The 26,674-nt window shown below is 40.3% G+C and overlaps 3 protein-coding genes across 9 annotated transcripts in view; 1 reads left to right on the forward strand and 2 right to left on the reverse strand.

Moving 5' to 3' along the window:
• Window positions 1–11,034, reverse strand: part of lrrfip1a (leucine rich repeat (in FLII) interacting protein 1a) — a 38,204-nt gene extending 27,170 nt beyond the window's left edge. Inside the window, exon 1 of the mRNA XM_070914408.1 lies at window positions 10,722–11,034. Coding sequence (XP_070770509.1) covers window positions 10,722–10,811 — 90 coding nt within the window. The 5' untranslated portion in view covers window positions 10,812–11,034. The remainder of the gene's footprint in view (window positions 1–10,721) is intronic.
• LOC139292197 (ras-related protein Rab-17-like) lies at window positions 9,016–15,954 on the forward strand. Of its 5 annotated transcripts, none has more exons than XM_070914410.1 (7): window positions 9,016–9,044; window positions 10,161–10,230; window positions 13,175–13,525; window positions 14,354–14,505; window positions 14,609–14,734; window positions 14,833–14,926; window positions 15,788–15,954. In XM_070914410.1, exons 2-7 carry the CDS (start codon window positions 10,173–10,175, stop codon window positions 15,895–15,897), a joined length of 891 nt encoding a protein of 296 aa, XP_070770511.1. In that variant the 5' UTR covers window positions 9,016–9,044; window positions 10,161–10,172; the 3' UTR covers window positions 15,898–15,954. The 5 variants fall into 5 exon arrangements, with proteins under 5 accessions (XP_070770511.1, XP_070770512.1, XP_070770513.1 ...); XM_070914411.1 differs by lacking the exon at window positions 15,788–15,954 and adding an exon at window positions 15,340–15,366; XM_070914409.1 differs by lacking the exon at window positions 15,788–15,954 and adding an exon at window positions 15,353–15,604 and having other exon boundaries at window positions 9,029–9,044.
• A 5,070-nt stretch (window positions 15,955–21,024) lies between these two features.
• Window positions 21,025–26,674, reverse strand: part of mlphb (melanophilin b) — a 32,820-nt gene continuing 27,170 nt past the window's right edge. For 2 of the 3 annotated variants that reach the window (XM_070914766.1, XM_070914764.1), the window contains exons 11-15: window positions 25,168–25,317; window positions 24,999–25,067; window positions 24,581–24,629; window positions 23,892–23,986; window positions 21,025–22,305 (exon numbers count right to left, since the gene is read on the reverse strand). In XM_070914766.1, the coding sequence (XP_070770867.1) occupies window positions 22,279–22,305; window positions 23,892–23,986; window positions 24,581–24,629; window positions 24,999–25,067; window positions 25,168–25,317 (390 nt within the window). In that variant the 3' untranslated portion in view covers window positions 21,025–22,278. The remainder of the gene's footprint in view (window positions 22,306–23,891; window positions 23,987–24,580; window positions 24,630–24,998; window positions 25,068–25,167; window positions 25,318–26,674) is intronic. The other variant, XM_070914767.1, reaches the window with a different exon arrangement.

Genomic DNA, 26,674 nt, shown 5'->3' on the forward strand with positions numbered 1-26,674 from the left:
TGGATTAAAACAACCCTGAGAGTTATTTCCAAGTCTATTACTAATCTAGCACACTCGATGTTTGTCACACTGTGAAATCATCTATTCTGTAATCTTCTACCAAAAGAAACTGCGACATGACCTACAATAAGTCCAGTCACCTGTCAACACGTTGCCACAATAGACAGAAGGCCTACTTACAATATGGCTGAGAAAATAAGACAATGCAAGCATAGCCAAACTTGCGTGATTTGAAAGCAATTCAAATCCTCTACAAGTGTTTAATAGCAAATTATCTATATTAACTGTTAAACAAGCAGAACATAAACTTAAATATACGTCATCTTGACTTCCAGCAGTCAACTCCCCTCTCATCATGCTGGATAAACCAGCTAAGCTGCATTGTTTTGACTGGGCCTGAATGCTCATTTTGGCATCCAGTGTCACGCTGTAGTGTCTTTGGGCTGTTAATTATAATTGTAATTATAGATTCTCTATTCGAATACATTTTTGTATTTTGTTTTGTTTTCAGCTTGATCATGATGCGAGCAGGGACAATTGCAGCCTACTTTCCAAAGATAAGGAGAGGAAGATGAAGGAGAAAGACGAATGTTTATTAGAGTTGACAAACCATTTGATGTATTACTAAATAAAGAAAATAGAAGATGAGTGTTTCAGTGAGGCCCAAACCTTTCATTTACTTAAGCATAATGTTCATCAAATGGTCAGAAATAGCAGGAGAATGCATAGATTTCTGTCAAATAAGGTAACACAGACTCATACTGTGCATGGAACGATCATGCTTCCTGTCGTGCGAAGTCACCCCCCCCATAAGGCCCATTCTGAGCCAGGAAAAACCCTGTCATTTGAACAGACTTTCCTGTCTTCTATACATCATTCACACGGTTGTATTCTTGACATTTGGTAAACCGTCAGCATCCGTACTGGCAATTTCAGTACTAAATGAGCGCAGCAGCAGCAGCTCAAAACCCTCTTGAAACTGAGAGGTGCGACTGACTTCATCATTTGCACATTATTGCCTTCCTTGTTACTGGGTGGGAGTGCTTAAAACACACTCACTAAGGGTGTTAACACACTAGAAATCCAATGGTTTCTCTGAATACAAAAAGACTTGTCACTTCAGTCACTTCTTTTTCAAGGAAACTCTATATCAAAGCAGACATCGGCACACCTGAGGACCAAATCTTTTGTACAATCATGCACAAAATGATCTTTAACAGTACCTTTCAGCAGTTTGTCTTGTATATTATATCAGAGGCTTGGAAAATAGAAGTCAAAAAAGTGTGAGAGTGAAACTTTTTTTATTGTGATGAGTCAAAACTCTTTGCTACCTGACGACACCTGAGTTGCCTTGATGTGTCAAACTCCACCCACCTGGTTCACCAAATAATTCTACAACAAATACTGTCTAAACATTACGTGTATGAAAAGTAATTATTTTTAATAAGTACTTTCTTGCAGTTATCAAAATACACCAGTATGTCAGTCACTGTAAGCGAGTAAAATCCTGAATCATGTGGGTGTCCACGCGTGTTGTAGCTATGAGTGTATACTACAGTTGCCTCTAGTCACAAAGATGCATCTAAATAGGCCAAAAGACCGAATCACACATCTTTTTTTTCCTCCTCCTTTACAGCTATTTATAATGACCTACATGGTCTCAGGTTCTATCAAAACTGTTCTAATTCAGCACAATTTCAATAGGGTGGCTGTCCTCCTGAGAGCAAATGAGCTAGTTCATAGCAAAAATGGATGCTCTAACAAGATCTATTGCTTGGACATAACCAGTGAGATGTTTTAAATTCTGTCAAAAGAAGAAAAAAGGATAAGCATCGAAGGGAAGGTTAATTTCACACATAGGACCAGGAGCAAGGAGAACATACACTATGTTACATAATCCACCTTTACACTGACTTGCAATATGATCAAGCAAGAGCTATGCTATGAAGCCAAAGTGGCATGTCCCATTTTATTTTACATTACATTATTAAAGTGTCATTCTTCTTTAAAGCTACTTTATGAAGAATTTTAAATTTTCCAATTTTCAGCAAACCAAACCTTATGTCATCCGAATCATTAGAAATGTGCTACGATCGCCCAACAGTTCTACACACAGTGGTTTTAAATGCAACCTCCATAGTGCGTGCCACATACTGAGGTGACTGCAGAGGTCATTTGCCTGGCTTCTGTCAACCTGATCCCTTGTGTCTACTGATAATTTATACGGACACCATGCCTTCAAGAGCCACCAGAACTAAATGCTAAAGGCTAAAGTCTGGTTTGACTCTGTCTTCAGCGAGCTGAATTCCCACGCCCTGAATGCCAGTCTGCAGCACCCAAAGTGGACGGGTATTTTAATGACTATGAGTGCTGACGAGATGGACAAAGAGAGCACTGAAATAACTCTGATTTCTGACCAACTGGAGGTTTGAGTGCGTTTAAAAACAAGGTGGGACCATTAAGTGGATTCACGCACACAGTTTGCTTATTATCCGGTTGAGGGTTACGATGACTAACTGGAATAAAAAGCTTGTTTCCTCTTTGCAAAACCTTATAAACCTCCCAGATGTTGCCTAAAAAGGGAGTGGCTGCTAAAACGCTGTAGCCACAGACATGAGTCTACTGAACAGACGAGTTGTTCCTCACAAGGAGCAGAAATGGATAAATCGAGCCTTTGTTAGATTTGAACAGAAAAGATTCAATGTATGCTCACAGAGAAAACTACCACCCAGCTACCAACCTACTGTACAAAAAAGAAATGAATAATAATAAAAACGATGCTTAACCAGCCTTTGGGAAGTGATTAAACATGCAATTAACTGACTAATAGTTTATTAAACATACAACTAATGTGAGTGTATAATTATGAAAATCTATTCTAATTCTTTCCCGCTATTTTATTGGAAAATATCACTCAATTTCAGAATCAAAGTTCATTCTTGACTTTGGAAAGTCAAGGTCCATTTTTCAGCTGTTTCACATCTTTATCAGTGGATGGAGTTCACTCAGGTGTCAGGGAGGTGGGTCTGTTGACATGTAGTCAGTAGCTGCAGTGGATTGTAGGCAAACCTATACTGCTGCTATTAGTACAAATGTGATAGATCATCACAAAGGATTTGGTTGATTTCACAAGTTTCTAGCCAGACAAGGATCCATGCAGATCATGAAACACCTTTAACTGCTGGTTACTCCCGCCTGCCTCCTCTCACACAGCCATGCAACTGAGCCTCAGGCTGCACCACAAACACACGGAACAGCTGTAGATCTCTCAGCACGGCAAACAAACTGGTTAGCAACTAACTATGCGGGCTACATCAGGCCAGGAATAAAACAAATAGTATGCTTCAGACATGTCTAAAATTAAAAAACAAGGGAGGCAGCTGGGTTTAAACAGTGAAGAAATGCCGTGCTACCATTAAAACCACATTACAGTCTTTGCCATATTTTCCCTGAGATCCATACATGGAAGTACCAACAAAGTGCTTCATCCCCAGCACATTAATGATATTCCCAATCAAGACTGTGGATTATGGAAAATTCATTTCAACAAACATGATACTGGACTGTTCTTCTCAAGAAGCTGTGGGTCTTACGACAACAAGACTGTCACATACTGTGTGTGGCCATCATTTGAGACTTTTTGGATGCCGTTACCCACATGTTTCCAATTGGTTATCCACTGTGGGGCCCTCCTTGTTTTTCCTTGTGGAAGTAATAGGAAGCTTCTTGTAGCCTGGTGCTTCAGGCAGCGGCAGTTTATGTTGCAACTCTCGCTGCTACCGAAGCATGTTGGGAGTAAGCAATACCTCACAGGAAGTTACACAATGTAGTTCTGTGAGCGCAGTGAACAACAGGAGATCAGATGCACAGAGGAATTTCTGTGACATGTTTATTTCCAAAAGATGATATATTTCTTCATGCCACATCCATGAGGTCACACACATTCAAACTTACTCCTTGCCTATGGGCAGTGACACCCAAGTAGGGAAGGGTTACATGCCTTGCTCAACGGTACACTGCCGGGGTTTAGTAAAGGGTATTCAGGGGGAACTCCACAACTCCATCTGGTTTTTACACTAATTTCAATCACGGAAACAGCATGATATTATACTACACTTTCATCCTTGTTTTGTGTATGTATTATGTTAAGTTCTGTACATCACCCTGTTTGTCTTTGTCTGTTTGTGTATTTTATCAATTTTTTTTATCTCTATTTCTAACGTTGTTGTTTCTGTAAAGTCTTTACTGTTTTGGCTTTGCACTAATAAAAAAAAGAAGAAGTCCGGACAGCTGAGTCACTGCCTAACTTACACCTCGGGCTGAGAACCCAACTTTTCACTTTACACCTCAACACCCCATGCTGCCACTTCCATCTCATTTCTTATTCAATAAAAGCTCTCTCTCTGAACCTGCTTTTAGCTGTTAATTGGGAAAGTTGAACTTCCAATTTTGGATGTAATCTAGCTTTTTTGTGTGCACGCAATTATTGAAAGTCGCTTTGGACAAAAGCAACCAAATGAAAGTTAGAGATCTAAGGGTCCGGAGAAGTGAAATGAAGAGTAACTAATATTACAGAAAAGAAAAGAAGTTATGTAATCTAGACAAACCCAACTGGCTATCAAGTGTCAGCAGGCTAAACGTGGCCAGGTAGAGAGGGATTTGAAGTCTCCAATTCAAACTTTAGAAAGCCTGTTTACATCAGCATGAATCTATCCATGAATTTATCATTTGAGGATGTACAACCCTCAAAATATTGTATAATATTGAATATACTGATGAATTACTAGCATCTTTCTGTCAGGAATTGTCTGAATTGGTGCTTTTTCATTTGTCTTACTTATGGTCCTACTTGCTTGTAGCATCACCACTGTGCCTGATTTGATAAACTGTAGTACCTGCACTCATTCCCCACCCAGCCCCACCCCCCACTGTTCCCAAAGCTTTGGAAGAAACTCAGCCATGGTGAATAAACAGGAAGGAGTTTGTGATAACAATCTGTATGGGCTGAGCATGTGGTGATGTCATCAAGAGGAAGCCAACGCACACAGAGCCACTTCCTTTTAAGGAGACACGAGACAGACGAGCCAAGCCGAACTGAAGCCAGGGGGTTTGTGTATATAAACATATCAGGAAATACACAAGTAACTGTTTGGACCATTAATGTTTGTTAAAGTACTTCATGGCATAATGGGTGTTCACTGGTAAATATCAATCTGCCGCAGCCAAACTCTGGGTGGCACAGCTGACTCACCTAAATGAAGTGTAGGATACTCAAGTGAAGCACATTTAAACATCTTAATGAAACCGAGTGCTTAGATTGGACAGAGGTGCAGTTACAAAACCTTTTGACTGTTGGCTGTCGTTGTGTAAATGTGTGTCGTTTGTCCCCCGCATTAAAGATTAACTTGGCTGTGACTGTATGAGGGACTGAGGCTCTCTGGCTTGTTCCCTGGATGACTGTAAGAATGAAAAAGGGGATTGTGTGGTGGGCTTCCCCTTCCTCGCCGTCTAGCCCCGGACTAATCCACTCTAAATACTCAATTCTCTTCAACGCTTCGCTGAGCTTGCGACAGCCTCCCAGCACCAACCTGGCGACTTAATCCCCAGTTTAGATTGTCTCCTCCAAGTCACGCAAACAGAACAGACCATCAACAGAAACCTGAAGAGCTGTTGCTGTGGGCTGAGCAACACTGATGCAGAATTATGGGTTTGCTACCAGTCACTGGGGCTAAACACTACAGATATGGTATACTGTAATTCAGCTGAGTTTGTGGGAGTAATATTTAAGTACAACAGATCCTCAACAATTATGGCACGACACACAGATATGTCCCACTTGTCTTCTGGTATATTAATGTCACCCTCGTATCAATCTTCTAATGGACAATCCTGCTGATAATATCAACACTGTCAAACTGGTTCCAGCACAGACTTCGCTTGACGGCTTTATCAAAATCATTTAAAAATGTCTTTCATGTCAAATCCCCATGTGAGCATTTACACTGCAAAGGTGTGTGTCACTGCAACCTGACTATCACACCGCCCCCGGTGAGGTGTAGGATGCCCAGGTAACAGCGGGGCCTGTAAGGATGGTGATACTGGCTGGTCTGTCAGTCGCAGCAAAATATCTCAACAACTAGCAGAGCTGTACACATTTACAAGTTTTAATTGAATATTAATTGAAACTGCTGGCAGCTGTGTTCTGGCAGGCCTGGAGCAAACAGAGGCTTTATACAGCCAATACAATCCATCAATTAATCAATGATCGGATCAGATCTAAAGCCAAGCATGAGCTCACGAACAAACTCAGCTAGATTTACACTATGACACATACAGCTGCGTGTGATCTTTGGGTGTCATTCAAACTGGGACTGAAACTTTACCAGAAGCTTTCAGGAAAGTGAGTTTGCCTCAGGTCAAATTCCAGGACGGTTATCATTACTGTGATAATCAATATCTGACATCACACTTAGGGGGAATGCTGGTACACTATGCTTCCAGGTAACCAGGTCTACCTGCAGATGGTGATGGTTAAATGCCTAGCAATAGGTCTCTAGTAGACAAAAAGGCCTATAAACAGAGCCCTTCATATCATTTTTATTTAATTTTTAAGAAGGTTTTGTACTTTTAAAAACACACGTACCATGTTAGTATAAGATTTCATCAGAGGAGGTAATAAATTGTATTGAGACACTTTAAAACTCCAAAAGCAAGCACAAATGCACAAGTGTGGCTGTGATGGACTGATGACTACAGAACATAAACAGGCTGAAATCCCCAACAGCTAGATCTAGCATGTGGGGATTTGATTCATCCTTTTTACTAAATTGTCCTCTTGTTCTCAGAGCTTTATGATAAACCACCAAAACCAAAAGCTGCATTTGGCCCGCTCATCAGAGTGAATACCACAGCTGACTGGTTCAACAAACACAAACAGATACGTTTTTTCGAACCAAAAGACAAGCAAACAAGCAATGAAAGTGATTGGCCTGTTAGAAAAGCATGCTGCGTGCACACTTATGTAAACACGCATCTGTAGTAGGCAACTGAATATTTATTTAGAGGTAATTAAGACATATGACTGTGTTTGGTGGCTGTCACCTGTTGCAGATCTTTAACAGCGGCTGTTCCTCTTAAGTCCTGGCACATGCTCCTCATTGAGGCTGCATTTTCCCTGTTTTTACTGGAGGTTTTCTCTGGAATTGTTGGCCTTAAACTGCTGGTGGATCTCTGCAGATGCATCATGTTGATATTGGTAACAGGACTCTGAGTCACAGCTCTGTGAGTTTCTTTGCCAAAGTAAGGAACAATTTAAAAGTTTGACCTGATGATGGCGCTAGATGAAAAGTTAAGTGTTAAGTGATTACAGTTCATCCAGAGGTATGTATATATGTATGTATGTATGTATGTATTTCTGTACCAAAAATTCATAGCAATCAGTACAAAAGTTGTTGAGACGTTTCACTAAAAACCACAAATGTCAACCTCATGTTGGCACTAGAGCAAACTTTGGGGCATCACCAAAGTCAGTACTCAAAACACTCAAAACACTTTTAATACTACTTAGGAAACATCACACACATGTAGTTCTCTATGCTACTCTGTTTCTGAATTACATCATTAGGCTGAAAGCTCTTAAGAGCCCTGGTCTTTGCTTGAAATAATACTCTCACCCTCATTGTCTGGTGTGTAATTAAATATTTGTAGTGCGCTTAATTCTTTGTAAAGCCAGATTGTATGTTATATCCCATAGTACCTCCATTTGTCACAAAAGGAGGGCTGGATTTAACACAGTGGAAAGACGTAATGAAATTCCTGGACTGGTGGACTATGTGTAGGTCAGATAACTCCATCAATAGCCTTCATCAAAAAATGTAAACATGTCTGTGAATTGCCTTGACTGCTCTTGTCAATTATTTCTGAGACAAATATTCATGGATATTTTATGATTCTGAGGAATGTCACTGCTATTTAAATACAGGCCCGCACACCGTTTTCACATTACGAAACATTTAGTTGCAAAGGTCAGCCACAGTATGCCAACTTCATGCTACAAATTCATGTTTACAACTGGATTCAAATTGTTTGACGGGGGTAGGGAACCAGCTCCCTAAAGTACTGAAAGGCTCTGGTATTCTGTGCTGACAGTCTTTCCTGCTGTGTGGTCTTCTCCCATTTGGTCCACTATAAGTCATGTTAACAGTATTGACAGCTTCTACAGCAACATGATACTGATGGACCACTTCCACAACCTAAAACAGCAGCTTAAACTACCAGCATTTCCAACCTTCTGCTCTATACAGACCAACTTTCTGCAACAGTGCCTTCCAATTCAACAGCAACTTGCTGTTTCCATGTTTCCATGCTGGTGGGATGGCCAGTTGGTGAGCCACATCCCTCTTCCTCCATCCCCATCCCCCACCCACAGATCCAATCTAGAACTAGGGTGCAGCAACAGCTGATCTTCGGGAGCGTCTATTTTTAAAACGCTTCTGCAGAACAGGCCAACTCATCAGGACTGACATACCATCCTGTCAGAGGACTGCCAGTGAGGGATGTGACCCCTCTGCTACTTAAAGTCACAGACTTTCTCTTTGCTGCACAGATGTGACAGGAAAAGTGGCCTCAGTTACTGTTTTATTGGAAGAGTCGTGCCTCACTACCACAAGAAACAGATGAGGATTGATTCTTCAAAGAGAATCTCCAGTTTGGATATTGTGTACCTGCTGCTGCTGCTGCTGACTAACTGTGCATGGGCTCTGTCAAACTCCTCATCTCCTCACACCTCGGCTGGGTAACGTCCCTGACACTGCAAATAGACTACAACAAGAAACGATTGCCAGCTACAGGAATGTGCAACCTCAGATACACTACTGCAGTGTAAATATTCAGCTAAGCAGTTAGCGGAAGATAACATTCAAACAGCCAAACCTCTGCAGGCTTGGCACTGGTACCAGAGTACCCTTCACAGCTAAAAAGTGATGAGTATAGCGTGTGTGGCAGTTGAGAGTGACATGCAAATTTGCTGAAACATCCGGGGTTAGGTAAGGACAGACCCAACTTCCGCCCAACTGAAGAAAGCGTGTCAAAAGCTGCCCTGAATCAGTGGCTCAACGGCTACGATGGCGGAGCTCAGGTTTTCATGCTCACCACCTCACCGCTGAGTAACAGGCAGCAGGATCCACACTGATTCATTTGGAAATGCATTATAGGCAGGAAACAAAATGAGACACCTAATGTTAAATGCTCAGTATTCCACACATGTAAATGATAACAGATAACAGAAAGATGCACAATGTTGCTTCATAACAGTAAATACCAGGCTTTGCTTTGTTTTCTGCAGAAGGCTGGCATTTTGCTTTGATATTAAACTCAAACATTGATTTTCTGCCAGTGTTTCACACCTCAGGGGCACAGGTGTAGACAAAAGCGTGCAGGGCATCACACTTCAAATAGGGGCGACTTCAGACACTAGGTATTATTCCCAGCACAAAACATCAATTTATCCTACACTGGCCTCATCATAATAAAGAGATTAGGAATCTTGAAACAGTGTAAACCTGTCTCAACACGACCTCAGCACCTGTTAGAAACGGCTGCCAACTTCAGTCTGCCATTATTGAGGGGTAGCCTGACAATTACTGCAAGTTACTACGTGAAAGGCTTATTCCTTAGAGCAGTAAACCATTTAAAATCAGCTGCGGGTCACAAAAACAAGAGCAGCCGTGGCAATGTATCCCATCCAGTCTAGAGCAAAGATAGACCTTCCTACAACGATTATCACAACCAGAACTGAAGGTCGAAGTGCAGACGTTACATTACAGTAATGTTGTGACAACTTTTCCATATTGTTTGGCTGACTGGTACATCAGTTTACTAACATATCAGCCAATAATGACCCTGTCTTGACTACAGGATATTGTCCAGTTGAGTCATCACACTGAGAAGATAAACATCCCTGCAGCTATTAAAACCTGCAGTTAAATGTTATTTCCTTTGATTTATAATTCATCAATTGAATTGTTACGTTGATGTAAATTGGATAGTCCCTTAGCATGTGCATATGCTTTTGTTGCCTGACAGCAATCTTTTGCATGTGTGCAAGTTATGTTTTCAGTCGCACTTGTGACTTAAATGCTTTTCTACGTGCCATCTCTCAGGGCTCGGATTGAATGGACCAACCAAAGAAGAGTTTCACAAACACACCCCACGTACTAACTATGTCACAAGGTAACACCAACATCATTTTTCAAGTCTCTACAAGTTAATTATCATACTGTATTAACCTAATAAAGCAAGCAATGGTAGCCTGGAAATCAAGGTGGGAAATCAATTAAAAAACTTTGGAAAATGCACAAAATGGCACTAAAGGTGATATATTGCTTTAGTAATAGTCTCCAAAAGTATGGATGCATTATAATACATATAGGCAGTAATGTAACTGGGTACAGTGGAGACCGGGTCCTTTTTAAGGTCTCCGTTTTTCATTAAGAGGTAAAAAATTCTGGATAAATTGTGATTTTAGACATTAAAGGTTGAAACCTGGCGTCACTGAATATCAGCAACACAAATATCGGCACCAAACGTCCAGAAACACATCTGTCAGTATGTAGGTTTTGGGGTCATGTGTGACTCGGGGTCTTCAGGAGGGCTGAGGACGGAGACCAGTCGCTCTCTGACGGAGAGGACTCATTTAACGTTTGACAAACGCTCAAACTCACCTCTCTCGCTATGAGATTCAGGGCATCGTCCTCTGCCGTCGACCTCTCCTTCTTGGTAGATCTTTTCCGTCCTGTGCCCTGAGTCCCCATGTTGTCTCTAGTACTTATCCACTCGCTGAAGGGGGAAAGAAAATCACACTTGTGGTCCGACAGCGCAGCGAATAATCCAAACAGAGCCGCAGTAAGCTAGCTAGTTTGTCTCACGGGTCGCTAAAATGTGAAGTTAAACGCGAGGCGGGTGAGACAAACGGCGGCTGCTCGCGTTCACAGCGCGGGTCATTGTCATACATCCGTTTTCACACTTCTTCCTGTGTTTCCGTTAAACGACGAACTAACTCGCGACCCGAGTCTGGTTCAAACTGCGTCCCACGTGCGCCTCTGGTGCGTTTACAAGCAGCTTCAGTCAGAGAGTCGTTCACCGGCGCGTCACACTGTCCGTGCCCGTGTGTCATCACACGGAAAACAAAACAAGCGCCGATCTTTCAAAAAATTGAAATAAACACTAAGTTTGGCTGAACAACCGTTGTTAAAATGTCATTATTATTATTATTAAAAGTTAATCTCGCAGCGGACGGATTCACGGCTCCACACGCGAACCTGTCACCCGGGCCAACTTCAAAGCCTGCACTCAATCAAGATGCCTTCAAGTGATTACGGAAATATGAGTACGAGAGAAACACAGGTCATTTAGACAGTTAATTGAATTAAATTCACATGGTACGCGAATAACTTAAAAACACCACTAGGCAAATGTGTAATTGATTACACTTCACCATCATCTACATCTTACATTAGGCTACCTAGACACCTTTTTTTGGCGATTAAAAATAATGAATACTACATAGGACAGAGGGTTTGTGTAGCCCACTATTTGTTTGGATAATTCTTGCAGAAAATGTGTTTATTTACATAGAACTTCAAAACAACACAAGCTTAATCTCTACTTGTTCTGTAAAGTCTTAAAACGTCCATGTTCGCTTTACAGTGAAAATAAGACTTCATGTGTTGTGAAAGCTCAGTGGCCGGAGAACACTTGAATGCAGCATGAACCTCTGGACTGGCGGTCCATACATGTTCAGGGCTTCAGTTTCAGCCAGAAACCACAGCTCCTGCATGGGCTATCGCACTCTCTCACACCCCCCCTCTGCTATTTTTAATGATGACAAGCGAGCTCTAAAAACAGTCGTGCGTTTTTTAAAGAGATAGACAAGACCTCAATTTGAATGGGCACACTGCAGTTCCCATAATCTTGATGTAATGATCCAGGATGATGTATCTATGATAGTCAACGGTGACCTCACGAGATACTTTTTATATCTTGTGGTAGGCCTGTCGAGAAACTTTTTCCTGCGATATTTTTACAGTCTAGTATCATTGTCAAGGAACATGGAATTCAGATACACATGCAGTTTAGTTATAATTTATTAATTTGTGTTGTATTTCTTAGTCATTCATAATTTACTGAGTACTTTGTTTTGCAATCTTACAGGAACGCAACTCAATTTTATTGAAGTTTAAAACAATCCTGTCTATCATTACGTTGCCTTACGTTTGTCTGTGAGGAGGTGTTACACTTCTCATAGTTCTGCTTATTGGGCCAGTTGTGGTTTTCTGCAAATAACTATTCTAAATGCCAATACATTTTGTTTGAAAGTCCAAATGAAAATGTGTCAATCAAAGGATAGGTTTGATCAGAATCACAATCAGAAACAGTTTCCGATTGTGATTCTGATTTAATACAGCCGCATATACTGTGAGGCTGACGCTTCATTATTACCACAAGGCTGTAGCATATGCAATGCCGCCCTCTTGTGTTGACACAGTGTCATGCAAGGAGAGACACCAGAAGAAAACAGACCAGCTGCAGTCTTTGCAGAATCTCTGTGTAGCCTACGATGCACATACACAAAGACTAGGGACATTTCTGGTGGTGGTGGTGGGGGGGGTTAGACAATAAGAAAGTTATGATAAAGGAATAAGGGAAAAAAGTAAGAAAAAATAAGACAACAATCAGGAGCGACTGTAACAGGCTGCATGCACGAATACATACATGCATTAGAAAGAAATTGAACACCGTTTCTGTTTGTATCTGACATCATATATCATCATGACAGTTGAATTAAAACAGCTGAGTAGAAGGGAAACTACACCAAACTTTGGAAAAAGACCAAAATTTACCAGAAGCCTTTTAGTTTCAGTTTGCATAACTTAACTTCCCAAGTGTAATTCACACTAAACATGACCATTGACTTAACGCTTATAGTCATCCTGTCATCCTGTGTGAGGTCTGATGAGCACAGTACAGCAGTTGAGTGTGCATGTGACTGCTAACGTGTAATTGGCTGGCAGGTTTTATGGCTCAGTAGTGGGTGTGCACGAGGAAGTGAAATTGTGTTGTCCTTTTGCAAGTTAAGACTGGACTTTGGTTTTACTTTTATTTTCTGTAAAACAAGGCGAAGCTGGCACAGCTACAGACTCTTACAAGAAAGAAGACGTATCGTATGAACTCTTCTGTACAGTTTGGATTATCTGCTACTGGACTACTGGATCAGGACTTTTGGACTTTTTCTGTCTTGTCCATCTGTATTCCCTCACTCTTTCGGAGTTAAGTGAACTTTTGATGGGGGAAAATCTCCCGAGAGTGCCAGGAGGAGGAGCCAAGCTCCACAGTGACACTTTGAGCAGACCAGTGCGGACCCTCAGGGTTAAGATGGTACTTCTGGGAAGCTCTGGTGTGGGAAAGTCCAGTCTGGCACTGCGTTTTGGAAAGGATGAGTTCAGGCGTACATCACCTACTGTAGGCTGTGAGTCCATGACCCTTTGAGCTTTGCATAGCTGTGGTTACATAACAGGGTGAAATGTATTAACACTGAAAATCCCTTAAAAGACAAAGATTTATCTTAAATGAATAGTTTGGCAGCCGGGAGACGTTAGCTTAGCTTAGCATAAAGACTGGAGGCGGGGGAGACAGCTGGCTTGGCTCTGTCTGCCTACTAGCACCTCTAAATTTGACTTATTAACAAACTCTATCGCTCTAATAATAAAAATAGATCATCCATACAAAATTTAAAGCGTAAAAACAACAAGTTGTGGCGTGGAGTTATGTGCTGGACTATTTCTTTGCCTGAAGCAGTGTCTTGTCTCCTGGGGAAACCACAACTTGTCCTTTTTACACCTCATTTGTTACACAGATTAAACAAGCAAGACATAACATGTCAACTACGGAGCTACTTTGGTGCTGGTAGGCATATTTTTCTATCTTTGGAAAGAGCCAGATGAGCTGGTCCCCTTGTTTCCAGTCTTTATGCTAAGCTTGGCTAACGTCTCCTGGCTGTAGCTTCAGAGACCTAAATAACAGGCATGAGAGTGATATCAGTCTTCTCATCTAACTCTAGCAAATAAACCCATTTCCCAAAATGTTGAACTTTAACGGTTGTCATTCATCATAGTTTAATAGTGATGTAATGTATTAGTTTGACATGTAACTGGCACTTATATTTGCGATTTCATACACAAAAAAATGTTCTTTCACTCTCTAAACTGCAAATATGATCCAGCCAGGAACATCTGTAAAGACTCAGTAGTGAACAAATGAAAGCCCTTTGGTGTCACTGTGCTGTCTGCCCCCTCAGGTGCCTATCTGACCCGGGTGGTGCATCTGAGCAATGTCACTCTTCGCTTTGAGATATGGGACACGGCAGGGCAGGAGAAATACCACAGTGTCACCCCACTTTACTACAGAGGAGCCCACACTGCACTCTTGATCTACGATATCAGCAAGAAGGTAAGAGGAACAGACAACTGACAATGGAAATGACTCATCTCGTCTTATCTTGGCTGGTGCATATGCCATTGTGTATCTTTGTGTATGCTTGTGCCACTATAAGGAAACATTTATCAGAGCTCAAGTGTGGCTCAAAGAGCTTGAGAAACAGTACATCCCGGGATCTACTGTCATATGGCTGGTGGGCAACAAGGGAGATCTGGCCCTGGATCGCCAAGTCTCAGTGCAGGTACAGACACTGAAAATCACCCCTGTCTAACATGCAGAGTCACATTTACGTTATGTGTTAATCTATGACTGGTTCTCTGGCTTCATGTCATCATACAGGAAGGACAGAATCTGGCCAATGAGAAGGGCTTATTCTTTACAGAGACGTCAGCCCTGTCAGGGGATCAGGTCAGCGAGCTGCTGGTAGCTGTAGGTAAGTAAATATGTTGAAGAAAATGCCATCATAAAATATTTAGCCTCCCAGGTTTGCTCCCAGTCCCACCAATCAGATGCTTTCTAACATAGACTATGAGGGTTAAGGTTGTTGTTAGGGTCCCCTAATCTTACGAGGGGAAGCTGGATTTATACACAGTCTGAAAAGAGTGTTTGCCTGACAGACTCATCTCTGGGAAAAAAGGGTCAGCAGCCCAAAGAAAGGCCACTCATCTACCTCTAGAGAGCAGTAGATACCAACATGAGGAGCAAATGCACTGTCATGCAAACTATAAAATACTGTCAAAGTATAGCTCTGAGGTGCCACTTTTCTTTATAGCTTAAATCCCGGCCTCTGAAATGTCAGCATGTGCCTGTGTAACACAACTGTGAGTGCGATGTCTTTGGTAACAGGGCTCTGATTCAGCCCACAGAGTGAATGAGTGTATCGGAGGGCAGCAGGGGGGTCTGTCAGAGTGGCAGGAGACACCGCTCGTGGACCTGCGTCGCAGAGACACACTCAATCCTTTTGCATCCTGCTGCAAAGTTGGACCCTAACATCTGTGACTGCCATTTGTATCGCTGCCTGTCTCTGTGTCTCTGTCTGTCCTCATCATTTTTAAAGCTGCACGTGGGATCAAAAAAATCTCAAATCCAATAAAAGGCTTGTGGATTCTCAGTCTGTGGCTCTCATGACCCTTCTAACCAATGCACAACACTGCATTTATCCTGCAATATGCATTGTGGTGACGAGAATAACCAAGGAATACACTTTCAAGTTGGTTTACTTGACCATCAATAAGTAATGCAGGCTAAAAGCTATCCACTATTATTCATGATGTCCTTGGCTTGTGTGTTACAGTTCTACTCAACAGGGATCTATCCACAACAGTTCCATTTGTTCTACTGATATTCCTCAGAGGGTTTAGGATCAACCCCCCCGGTCTCGGTCTTTGCCAGATGTTGAACTGATACCAATTACCTTCATCCAGTGTGGCTCTCCATGTCTTTTTTCTTACACAATAGAGACCCTGCCAAGGTTGACAAAGACAATAACTTTATTTGATATATTGTTAATAAAAAGAGTATTTTGGCAGTCTTAATTTTGAAAGTCTTTCCACTGTGCAGCAATATGCTGTATTCTGCTGGTCTGGAGTCAGAAATGACTTCATTTGTACCTGGGTGGGCAGAGTCACAGAAACACTGACAGTGTTACCTGCATGTGACTAACTTACATAACTTTAATAGTAAAGAAAGAAAATGTTCCTGGGTGTCATTCTTTGTCTCGCTGTTGGCTCTTTCTGCCGACTTATGGTTAACTGAACCAGTGGGATTGTTGAACATTTCGGAAAACTTATTGCTTATTTGCTTCCTGTCCGAGAGTGAGATGAGATGTTTAATATCAATTCTATGTCAAGTATGGAGCCTTTTTGCAGGTGGCTGCAGAGACAAATTGGCTCTGAGAGAGGACTTTTTACTGCTCAGTGATTTAAAACACTGCTGAGATCTTCGCTGTTAAATCATCACTGAAACAAGGCTTTATTGTGCAAATTGAAACCAAGCTTCTGTGAGGCCTGAGAAGCTGCTGGTCCTCGTTTGGTTTGGATGCCTCACAGACAACAAAGAAACACCTCACGCTGAGGCGAAGTGGAGTAAAAATACAATAGGGATGGTTTGGTTGTCATTATGGGAGCATAAATCTTCTGAATAAAACCCAAGCTTCACTACTGCTGTTTCAGATTTGGCAAGATGTTGCGCAAACCCCTTGTGAGTGATCTCAGTCGAGCTTTTCTTCATTTTAAACAGTCGAGCTATAAATACAACCAAAGGGAGGATACACCAATGAAGAACTGTATGAAGTACTGAAGAATTTAACTAGATGTCAACTAATGCTTTATTCTTGAATGCTGTATTGAGGTAACACAATAAGTAAGAAGTAACTTATGTATTAAAGGGTTCCTTAAATGTGGTTTTCAAAATCTGATTTAATAGATTTAATGTATACATGAAGGGGAGACTGGTAAGTTACCAATCTTTACTTAGCTTTATTCATTAGAATAAGGTACTAAATAAAGGGTTGAAGAATACAGTAACATGTTATCTAATTTGCCGTACAGAGTTTTTAATGACAGTTGTGTTTTGTACTTCTACACAGACTACATGCACCTCCATACAGGAGAAGTTTTACAATAGAAGTAGCCAAGCTAGCAAGGCAGAGAGACTTCTTCTCATACACCATTCAGCCGCAAAACAATGATGAGAGTTTGTATCGTTCAGAGACGACTCTCTGTACTATCACAGTCACATTATGTTCAATTGAAATGAAGTATCAGTCCATTCATTTCGTTCATTCATGTGTGTGGGGAGTCAGCCAGTTCAGCCAGAGGTGGACTCTAATACTCATAAGCCTGAAGAACCTTCACATTGCACTATGGTGCAACACTACATCACAGCTGGATGTCACCCATAGAGGTCAGTGCAGCAATGCTTTTCCTCCCATTACATCCAATGTGGAGTTGCTCTTCAAACTAAAGGAATTCAAATCTTTAACGTTGCAATCTGATTTTATTCTTTCATGTAGGTCATTTAATTTGCACATGAAGCCCTTTCCAGGACTAAGCACAACATGTTTTTTTCAGCAACATATCTTTGCTTTGAAAATACTTACAATCTTATAACGGACCATGATATCGTATTGAAGAAAACAACTCAAATAACTGACATGAAGTTTACAGAAAATAACTCTCACAATATGTCAGAAAACTCCTAAACCAAAGTCTAAATCCTTCATGAAACCCCACAAATGAACGAAGCCAATGTGAATATTGAAAAATGAGAACACAATTCAATCATCCATAGCATTCTTACTGTGTGATCCAAATAACGCTGTCACCGTCAGCTGTTGGTTTGTAAACTTTGGCTGTGATGAGCGCCAGATGCTCATTTCTCCTTGCAACTTTTCGGCCAAATCTCCCCACCGGCCTGACCCCTCTGCCTGTATACCAGGAGGCGTCGATGTCTGGATCTGGACAACACAGACAATTTGCTATATTATGCTAGCCAACCATGGCAGTCATAGCTAGGACCAACATAAAAACAAGATATAACAATCCTGTATCCTGGAACTTAAAATCGCCAAACAGTTTGTCCCACTGCTAGTATGCTGACAAGTAGCATATTAAATGACTAAAAACTCAAAACAAAACAAAAAACAAATATATTTTCTCACTTGTAGTATTCAGCCATGTAAATTGGTTTGTGGGGCTCACAACATTGAAAACACATTGGTAGAGCTGTCCCTGTTGACAAAAATAGGGTTAAATGTATGGAGGCCCAAAAAGTTCAAAATCAAATAATGAGTAACACATTATAAAATAATTAATCATTTGAACAAATATGAACAAAATGTATAATATTACCATTAAAGTCTGATGAATACATTTTTAAAACCCCTTCATAAAAAGTGATATTTAATATATTTTGATTTTTATTATTTTCTTCGTGATTGGCTCAAACATCACACAGATGTTTGGAATATAAACTGCTGGAATTCAATAAAATTGGCCGCCAATAAACTCTAGTAGTGTGAAAAGGCGCTGCATAAAACCACATTTCATTATTGTACTGCATTCATTCATATAATTATTTGTTTCATAATGTCTTATTCATGTTCACACTTTGGGTCTCCATACAATTTGGGTCATGAATGAATTCCATTAATTCCTTTACTTCTGATAATTATGGATCCGTCTCGATGAGATCCACTTAGAGCTTGGCTCAGCAACAGCAGGACGGCACAGAGCACCGCACACACCCTCATTGCAGCTCGACCTGGAGCGAAAAAACAGAATGAGTGGCGGAAGAAGTACTCAGATCTTTTACTTAAGTAAAAGTAGCAGAAACACAGTGTAGAAATAAGCAAAAGTCATGCATTCAAAATGTTACTCAAGTAAAAGTAAGTATTAATAAGTATTAGCATCAAAAACACTATAATTATCAAAATGAGTACTCATTATGCAGAATGGCGTATATTATATTATTGGATAATAAGTAATGATGCATTCACGTGTTCATCACTTTAATGTTGCAGCTTGAAAAGGTGGAGCTAAATTGAACTACTTTATACACTTATAGCTAGTGAATTTCCTCCCTTATCTTATCTTATCTTAACATATAATATTCATATTGTATTGTTGAATATATTGTATTATTAATCTGAGTCTGCAAAGTAACTAGTAAAGTAAAAAGTGCAATATTTCCCTCTGAGATGTAGTGGAGTAGAAGTAAAATGGAAATTGTACTTCAATAAATGTACTTAGTTACTTTCCACCACTGGCCAGAATATGATGTCAAGTGGACCATCAGAAGTGACACATGTAGGAAATACAAATACTGGATTGATTTGTGCTCTCCACTGATAAAGGAAATTACTAGAAAATTTCATTTTGAATTCACAGAGCAGAATTTCATGAATTTCCATCGCAGACATCAACGTCTCTAACTGAAGCAAATCAGTGGAACTTGCAGAGTTGCCTGTTTTGAAACCATTTTGAATAAACTGCAATGTTATTCATCATATCGCTGACACAGTGGCCTCAAGATAGTGCCATGACAAATTTGCCACTGTTTCTCTGTGCCAGAGAAAATGCAGGTTGAAAGACAGAACCAGGATCAGGGCTAAAGCACTTTGGATCACTCTTGATGACTAAGCACACATTTCTGAAGCGTTTTCCTTTCTCCTTAACCTCAGCAGACGGTTTGAATTGACTCTCTGGCTCCACTTTGGCATTACTGGCATCACTTACCAAACAACATTTCACATGATTTTGCAAACTCACTTGAAAGCATCACAGGCATATTGTACAAATGTGAAGACTTACCGTTTGGAAGATTTCTCGTGGGATAGTTGAGCTGAAGACCCAAACTTCACTGGCTGCTTCACTACTCTCCCAGTAAAGACAGCAGGAGCCGAGCAGGTGCAGGGATGACGACTGCACCACGGCAAACCTTTCTCTCCCTCTAGGTGTGAAAGAACAACCTATTGTATATCCCAATGACACAAGCAATTACTGTAGTGCGACCAAAAGAAGGTGTCTCACCTGCTCTGTGAGGTGGATGCACTTCTGAGGCTCCGGTTTCTCTGCGTGTCCCTTTCAGTTTGTCAGTTGTTTCATCATCTCTTTATATTCCAGCAGGAGGGGCAGCGATGTGTCGATATGCTGATGTCACCCACCTTGAGTGCAATATACGATACACAATATTTCCTTATGGAGCAGCCCATTGTGTGTGTGGCCTGGCTTACATAGCACCGCCGAATCCAAAAAGTTCCCAATGAACTGGGCGAGTACTTTGGATTTGGTCAAAGTCAAACTTTAAAGTGGTCATTTGTGAGATCTGGCAACATCTTTGTGCTTTCTGTAGTTAACCTCAGTCAAACACTATCTGTGGTAACAATGAGATCCTTTCAGTAGAAATGTCTGTTAATGCAGCTTAAATGTCTGTAGATGGTGCTCTTTCCTTTGTTCCCTTGTTCTTCTGTTTATTCCAAACAACCAGCTGTTGCTGCTGCAGAAAATGTAAAATACTTAACTTCCTGTCTGACAGAGGATTTCAATCAATAAAAAAAGCAAAAGCAAAAGTTTTCATAAACCTAAACCATAGGTTAAGAAGAACTAAATGACATAGTGTGAGTCAATTCCTGTTGTGTCTACTTTAATGTTTGTGTATTGTTAAATAGCCTCTCTAAAAAGATCTTGTATTAAGGACCATTTGTGGAGTGCAAACTGCTGCAAACCTCCCTGTGGATTCAAGGAGTTCAGTCATGCAAAGGCATGACAACAAACAACTAAAATGAAAAAGAAGAGGACTGTGTAAAGGGACTGTAACAGCTATTCAAGTAGGAATGCTATCGGAAACACTGCATCAACAATAAAAGCATGATTTGTTGAGGTTATGGTGAGATAATGCAGCTCTGCTACAGGAAGAGGCAACAGAGGCAAAACAATGCACTGAGGGGACAGCTATAGAAAATGCAGTGTGATCACAAACTACAGTAGTCTTTAAAAAGGAGAAACACAAGGAATACAATGACAGTATCAGTTTAGTTTGTAAACAATTTAATAAGACTAATGATATAAAAATGTTACAAATACTTAAATTGAGGCTTGAAACAATGTGTTTAGCGGTGATTTAGAAACACTCAGTGTTGGAGGTTAATTTCTCTCAGGAGTGATCTCAAACTGTGTAGCTGAAAATAAAGTAAACAGAATACAGTTTCACAAATCTACAGATGGGTGACTAAGTCAAGGAAAATCTGTGACTGATTTAAATCACTGTCATCCTCATCAAACCATTCAGGGACCCTGCATGGGAGCATCTGCATCTATGTTTAAGTTTTTCCTTTAGTTTGTCACCTGTCTGTCCGTCAAAAATCAGGCAATTCCTTTATCTACTTTGACAGAAACATTCATAAATTTGTCATTGACTTTCATTATAATTTCATGATAATAAGAAAAATAAATAGTATGTCTCTGTTTGCATTGCGCTATTGCAAAGTATAAGAACGACATTCAATTCTTGTCTTGTCAGTTTAAATAATGAACCACTTATTATAGGAGCATTTTCTAATGCAATTTGAGCATGTAGCTATACCTTATAAATAAGATGCAAGTTGTCAATATAAAACTGCTGATTACGCAGCAAAAATGTTAAAGATTCTGCAGTAAAAAGTCAAATTTCCTTTAAGCTATTATTGGCATAAATATATAGAGAAGTAGAAAATTCACGAGTTTAATATAAATACCGTTTAGATATTGTGTCATACACACAGAGAATGTGCATAGATGTCTGTCTATCTGATTCATATACATCATAAGACCTTTAACGAACCACATTAGGCTTGCTGTACTTACAATCAATTCAACTTTCTAGTGATCGTAGCCTTGCAATTGTTCATGGAGATATTAATAAAACATCACAAAATGCAAAAGAAAAATAGCATAATTTAAAATGTGTTTTCATTTTGTGGCATGTTTCATTTGCGTTGGAATAAGTAACTATAGATTTCAGATTACCACGGCAACTGCAAATGCTTTTGCACATTTAGGTGAATGCATTAACTCGCATGTTCATAATGAATAATCTTAGTATACCTTAAGATGGCGTAGCAAAGTAAGCGCACATTATGTGTAACTCCAACATATGTTATAAATATGGCATGGATCTAGCCCAGTAAAATAACAATATCACAAAGACACAGTTTTAAATAGAAAAGTAAGCAATGTCTCTGACATCTAAACAGGAATACATTTCAGTTTATGACAAATGTCCGTCACACAATGCTCAGCCGCCTCCTCATGAGCCCTGTGTCATTACCGGTTTCTGCAAGAAGAGAGACAGACAGACAGAAACAGACAATCATTGGGCGTTTGATTAATAATGAGATGATCAATCATTTCATGCTTTGATTGGGTTAATAAATGCATTGTTGTCCATTCAAGCATTCACAGCGACTGAGACAAACAAAAGAAATACAACAAGAACTACAGCAGGTTTATGATTTCCGTGCTGAGCTTTATAAACCTGTTGATGACTTATGAATCATCCTGAGAGAATGATTACTCAGGCTGAAGGAAAGAAACTAACAGGAAACACATTTAAAGCACATTAAAGGGGGAATCACACCCAAGTAATCATCCTTCAACAATTTCTGCTCATTGCTTTAATTCTAAGGTATCACTAGAGAGGTAGAGAGGTCTATGGAGGGTGGATACTACGCAAATAGTGACAATCAAAGGGAAATTAACAGTGAACTACAGCTGTGGCTTGGTCCTGGTCTGCTGGAGACTGGACCACAGCTTGGCTCCAAGACAAGAACCAATCCTGTTGCATTTTGGCTTTATTTTCTAACAAGACACACCTGAGAAGTATATTGCATGGCTGTCTTTCAAATCTTTATCATTAACTTGAAGGACTTCAATTCCCGAAATCTTGGCCGGCAGAAAGACGACTGTCATTGTGATGCAAGCACATGTGTTTTAAATCCTCATATATAGAAAACACATTAGGGTATTTAAGATCACAGTAAACGGCCATATACTTTTCATTCTCATAGTTGTTTTTCCCTCATCTAATTCAGCCTGGAGCGGTTCTCAGTTCTTTTGGCAGGAGCCATGCGTTGCTTTCTTTAAATTCAGGCAAAACAAAAGACCCACGCATGTGCACATATTAATAGTTCCAGTGCTTGTGTAAAAGTAAAAAACACAATAATCAATACAAGTACAAAACATTTGGTTCTTATTTCTCCGAAGTATAAAGAATAAATCTAATTAAGCAACATACTGTCACTACAACTAAAGGTGGTACATTTGTATATTTGATTGAAACAGACGAAGCAAATATAAAACCACCACAAAGCCTGATTGTAAAGCAACCACAAGGTGATCCACCAGTAGAAGAAGTCACAGCCCAGTGGAACCAGTAAATGAAGAATCTGTTTCCAACAATAGCTCCATTTGGAAAAAAAAAACATTCTAAAGGAATTGTGCAACATTTTGGGAAATACTCGTATTTGCTTTGAGAAGATTAATATCACTCTCATGTTCATCTGTTAAATATAAGGCTACAGCCAGCAGTCAATTAGCTTAGCTTAGCTTAGCATAAAGACTGGAAACTGGGGGAAACGTCTAGCCTGGCTAAGTTCAAAGGTAACAATCTGGTTTCCCCTGTTTCCTGTCTTTATGTTAAGCTAAGCTAATTGCCTCCTGGCTCTAGGAGACTTTTCCTTTCAGGTGAAAGTTCAACATCTTTAAGACAGACGATCCAGACTAAAGCAATCTGCTATCACGTGTTCAAATTTGCTATAAATACTAATAATAGTCAGAGTAGGTGAGGCTTTTTTCCCAAATGGTAGCTATATAATGAGCTGAACTCTTCACTGCACCCAGCACCGTAGAGTGGGGTCATACCGCATTGGTAGACCTGGTCTTGGGCTTGGCCACTGGGTTCCTCTGTGTCAGGGAGCCCCTGTAGAAGGAGTTCCTCACAAACCTGTCCACCTGGCCTGGAAACATACAGCAACCACATTGTACATCCATGTTCTACTGGTTCTCCTTTTGAAACTTAGCACAGTTATAAAGTCAGGTTTCCTATGTCATTTTGTAACAAACCTAAAAGCTGGAAGCATATTTAGGGCCAGAGGGGGTTTAGAAATGATTGATGAAGCAGACTAACGATAGTGTTATTAAGTATCATTGGAAAGGTGAATTCGAAGCCTTTGATCCTCTTTTAACAACTACTGGTCAGGAGGCAATGGGCAAGATCCAGTACTACTTGAGTCCACATTGCCCCAGTAGAGCTTCTCAGTGGCAAACGCCTACTGTAAGGTTAAAAATAACTTAATACCCTGAAAATGTTTGGTATGGCCACTATTCTGCCTCATCATTTATAGTACAATATTCCTGGGGGGAATTCTGCATGTAGAGAATTTGAGTATCTGACATACAGCTGGGAAAAATGAAGCTGTACAATAGGACACAGTGTTCATCAGCTCACAAAACAGATCATCGTGTTCTCTGAGTTTAACAAGGTTTAGATGCTTTGAATCAGTCGGGAGGCCCTGGGGATCATGCTCAAGGGTAGCAGTGTGGGTTCTTACTTGTGGGAAAGTTGTGGGAAAGTCTTCTTGCTTGGATCGGGATTGCAGACTAGAAGACACGAAAGCAGGAAACACAGAAAAACATGAGAATGTGGGAAAACCAGACCGGGCCTATGAGTCTTTCTGGCACCTTGAGCGTAGAAACATTTAACAGAGACAGACTTGCTTGGGAGATAGAAACGATCTTACTGGCTGATTTGAATCTAAGAGGGTGGGGCCACAGAACTGGGAGTCATATCCAAGACCACAACGTCAAGACAGTAAGTCAACCGAAGAAAAACACTTCTGATTTCATATTATTTAAAAAGTATTTTATACATGCAAACGTATATGATATCATATAAATAGATTTGAAACAGCTCTGACTCTGAAACGCTGGCTCAGACTCAGAAAATGAATGGACATTAAATGTCTTTACCTTTCTTCTTCTGTCCACTGGCATGCCGGCAGCATTCAGGGCAGCAATCCTGTTCTCTATGTAAGAGACCTTGGGATAAAAAGAGAGAAAGCAACTCTGCACACTTCTACTGTTTCTGTCACGTCAAAACAAATCCAATATGCCAACTAAGCTGAAGGTTTTTCCTTACCTCACTCTGGGCGTTCTGGACGTTGGCAGCAGCTTGAGCTACCTTGTCCTCCAGCTCAACCAGCAAGGCTGCTGAGCCTTTGAAGCCTGCCTTCGATCCCTCCTCTAGGGGGTGCCACTTCCTCTCCAGGCTCTCTGTTGAATGGTTCGTCTACAAGACACATGTGAAGAAATGGGAAAACATTCTGCACTTTTTGTGTTGGGGGTGGTTGGACATTTGATGCCTTTATTAGAGAATCAAACTCACAAACTCTTATTTGAACATAAAATTCCATTAAGTGTTGAATTTAAGCCATTCATTCAAGTATAAAATGTTTTTAAATTGTAAATTACAACACCTAGAAACCTTGAACACTGAGGAACACTGTCATGATGAACTGTTTATTTTGTGTAGCATGCAAAGGTGGAACCAATAGACTTCTTCCAAGCCAATATATTGGTGTATATTTTAGCTGATGAGGAGCAAGAAATGTCAGCACAAAAATATAAAAGATATGTTTGAGGTCATTTAGTGTCTCCATTACAAAGTTTGTACACTAAAGAGTACTGACAACTTTATTATTCAGCTGTGTATAATGTGCGTATCGTGGTTACAGTTCTTTGAAAAATTAATCTAATGGATCCTTACTTAAGTAAATAAATGAATTGTGATGATGAAATGATTGTTTAGCATTGACTCTTGTGCTTTTTGTATATATTTTCCTCATTAGGAACCTATGCTAAATTGAATTTTCTTTTTTTATGACCTCCATGTTTTAGGTGGTTTTAGTTGCTGAAAATTACAGTCAATAACAGTTGTGTGATTCTCTTTTGCAGCTGTCATTCTTAACAGTTTTGGAAAGTGCCCGCAAATAATGTCACCTGACAATGGTGGTGTCAGATCAGGAAATGCTCTGATGACTTGATGGTAATGACAAAGTGCCTATTTTGAGAATGAACGATGAAAAGTCCAAAGCAACCTTATCTGAAGGGATGAATCTTCAGATCTCATACTACGTCAACCTCAGCGGCAGCACAACTTCAATTAATGGAACAAGGTTTCAGTATTTATAATATGAACAACAAAAGTCATTCTTCCATTAACAGCATATGTAGTGGCAAGTTGTCCTTCATGGCTCACTATATGTGTAGCCAATGAAGCAGGAAAAGCTATTTGGTTTGACAATAAGCAGAACAGAAAACACAGGCTGCAGGGAGAGCAGAGGTCCACAACAGTTGACCTTTGCCTCCTTCAGTCATAATGGAAACAAGACAGTCCATGAGTGTGGACCTTATCAGCTTAGAACTCCAGGGGTTTCCAGCTTGTACAAGCTCGTGTTATGTGATACTTTAACGTTTAAACAGGCCTTTAGTAAAGTGATGTAAAAAATAAACTCACCGAGCACTGTAGCTGTGTTACTTTAAAGAAAGAAATGCCAGCTGAGGGAACTAAGAAGCAACTAAGGAGTTATTTTTCTAGTCAATTCTGTGTTTCAGTATATGTGGGAGAGATGGCTGCAGAGGAAAAA

This window comes from Enoplosus armatus, chromosome 11 (genome assembly GCF_043641665.1).
Source record: "Enoplosus armatus isolate fEnoArm2 chromosome 11, fEnoArm2.hap1, whole genome shotgun sequence".
Classification (NCBI taxonomy): domain Eukaryota; kingdom Metazoa; phylum Chordata; class Actinopteri; order Centrarchiformes; family Enoplosidae; genus Enoplosus; species Enoplosus armatus.

Coding starts and splice junctions, on each gene's coding strand:
- LOC139292197 (XM_070914409.1), top strand. CDS start 10,173: ATGGACCAACCAAAGAAGAGTTTCACAAACACACCCCACGTACTAACT. Junction 10,231..13,174: donor CGTACTAACTATGTCACAAG/GTAACACCAACA, acceptor CTGTAAAACAAG/GCGAAGCTGGCACAGCTACA. Junction 14,927..15,352: donor CGAGCTGCTGGTAGCTGTAG/GTAAGTAAATAT, acceptor GCTCTGATTCAG/CCCACAGAGTGAATGAGTGT.